This window comes from Petaurus breviceps, unplaced genomic scaffold (genome assembly GCF_028583685.1).
Source record: "Petaurus breviceps papuanus isolate PSGF00001 unplaced genomic scaffold, PetGlider_PUasm1.0 90683, whole genome shotgun sequence".
Taxonomy (NCBI): Eukaryota; Metazoa; Chordata; class Mammalia; order Diprotodontia; family Petauridae; genus Petaurus; species Petaurus breviceps.
In genome coordinates, this window is record NW_027187308.1 from 6,009,889 (window position 1) to 6,012,440 (window position 2,552).

Consider the following 2,552-nt stretch of genomic DNA (forward strand, 5'->3'; position numbering starts at 1 on the left):
GTAGAAGTTTCATTTTAATCTAGTTTAAAGTGTCATCTACTTGTATGATTATAGGCAAGTCACATAACTTCTCTAAGCCTCAGTTTCATCATTTGCAAAATGGGGAAAATATGTGGTACCTAATGTTTTTTTGTGAGGCTCAAGAAAGTCATACATGTAAAAGCTTCAGTTATTATGCAAATGAAGATCCTAGAAGATGTTCCCCATACCTTGATTCTTCCTCTTCCTAGAGAAGATTATGCTTTATTTTCCACCCATCAGGTTTTCTGGCACAGAGAAACTTTACTTATGTATCATCATATCATGTGCCATGAAACCAAAGCCAACCCTGCTTTATTAAACAAAGGAGTATATAAAGGAGAGAAAACATAGGTGCTACTTGTTATGTTTAATTTTAGTCAGTTTTACAGTCACCAAAATAATTTATAAATCAAAGAACATAACTTGCTCTAAATTTTAATTAAGCTGCAGTAATTGCAATGACTACCTTTGAACTTTCAATAAAGTGGCTTTTTCAAAATAGAACAATTCTAAAAATAGACTTTAAAGTAATATTGTAAAGTACAAAAAATAGCAGACTGGAAGTTTACTTTCTTTATCCCACAAAAGTCTGCAAAATGCAAAAAATTCAGTTCCTTAAGAAAAACAAAAATCAAAATCAGATAGTATTCAGCATACCAGGGTTGGGAAGAGGTAGAAGCTGCCCTTTGATTCTAGCATTCTTACTGCAGCTTTCTAAGGAGGAGACATGGCATCTCTCTTTTTTCCTAAGTGCTTTGCTTTCTTTTTGTGCAGCTTCTAGTTACAATTGGCATTCGAGAAAAATGAACAGTTGTTTTGGCTTTTAAAGCATTTTTGAGGTATTTGAAAATTGACTGTAGGCTGTTAGAAGGCGCTAAGCTATGATTTTTTGTACCAGCAGAAACTTTTAGACAATCCATTTTCAAAACAGTGGCTACAGGCTTATCCAATGGCTTGTGACTTGTTATCCATTCACGGCAGTGGTGCTTTATCCATGTTAATAGTTGTGTATCATTTCCCAGCTGGTGCTCTACATGGTGTGCAGAATCAATAAGGGCTACAGCATACACTTTGTTCATTACTTCCCACTTTTTCTGAACAAGTAGGTCCATGAAAACCAAGCCTCCATAACCATGGACAATGAAAGCTACATTCCTGGCTGCACTTTTCAAAATGAAATGATTCCAGATGTAGGCAGTATGTTCTTCAGGTGTGCTACTATACTTTTTAGGAATGCACTGGGCAACCTTAGATAAAGAAAATGGGTTCCCAGTCTGAAACATTTCTGTGGAAAATGACTCAATAGTGTATTCTAGAGGATTTTGACACTCTTTTTCTAGCTTTAAATCCATGAAATTATCATTGGGATTTAAAACAATTATACCATAATCTAATTGCAGTGCTAGTTGAATACAAGGTATTTGACTTCCATGTTGCAGACCATGACGGACTATGGTCTGTTGACTCCACTGCCCAGCCCGAAAAACTCCATGGTCTTGAAGGAGAACAAGAAGGGAAGGATTAGTTAATGCATTCTCACTCATGAAAAAGAAGCTCCTTGGTTCCATAATAGCCTGGATTGGGATATACACTTTGTGTAGTTTGCACATCCTTTCCAAGAGCTCATATATGTAACATTCAAGCAAACGGCCAAGGGCCTGGTAGCGTTTGCTATTTCTCTCAAGGGTATTTTTGTAATAATTAAAGATGAAGGGCTCATGTGTTTCTGTGTGTCTCAATTCAGCTTTTTCATTGAAGTCATACTTAAGTTCTTCCATATATGCTGACTGCTTCATGAATTTTTGGAAGCTCAACTCCTGTGTTATCAGGAACCACTAGAAACAAACAAAAATACATACATATATATGTGTGTTCAAAAATGTGTTTTTAACCTGAAAATTTTTTTCCCATGAAAACAATTCTTTCCAGGGATCAAGTGAATATTTTAGGAAATACATTAGTATTGTAGTCTGACACAAAATTTTCTACCTCCCAAATCATTGTGGATTTGGGGATTATGTAAAGTTTGGCTAAGGATTAGGAAATGAGTCATCAAAGCATTTGATAGCTATTTGTTATTTAACATATCCATTAATGCAGAGTTTATCTTTCACAGTTAAAAAACCTGGTTATTCCTTCAGATCTGGTTGGTGAAAGATTTGAATTACTGCATATTTTCCTGCTTAAACTGGGCAAGTAACAGTTTCTTTTAAGAGATGAATAAAATAAAGACCAATTTTAAAAGCCCTCTATATCTGAGGGAGGGAACAAACATAAGCTCTTAAATAGTAGATACTGACAACTTACTTAAGTTTATTTGCATGGCTGAATTAGGGGACCGTTACAATTGGACAGCAGGTATCTTATTGCTGTGAAAAATTTCCCAAGTTCCTTGAGAACAGAGACTATTATTTTTTCTTTGCATAATTACTGTGTATAAGGATTGGGAATATAGTAAGCATTTAATTAAAAAAGGGGTGAACTGAATTCATGCATTTTTGAGATGTATAAAATCTCCTAGGGAATATATT

At 34.9% G+C, this 2,552-nt stretch overlaps 1 protein-coding gene across 6 annotated transcripts in view; it reads right to left on the reverse strand.

Moving 5' to 3' along the window:
* Window positions 1-369: 369 nt before the first annotated feature.
* LOC138144030 (putative protein ARB2BP) overlaps window positions 370-2,552 on the reverse strand; it is a 9,414-nt gene continuing 7,231 nt past the window's right edge. For all 6 annotated transcript variants that reach the window (XM_069065330.1, XM_069065331.1, XM_069065327.1 and 3 more), the window contains exon 3: window positions 370-1,856. In XM_069065330.1, the coding sequence (XP_068921431.1) occupies window positions 768-1,856 (1,089 nt within the window). In that variant the 3' untranslated portion in view covers window positions 370-767. The remainder of the gene's footprint in view (window positions 1,857-2,552) is intronic.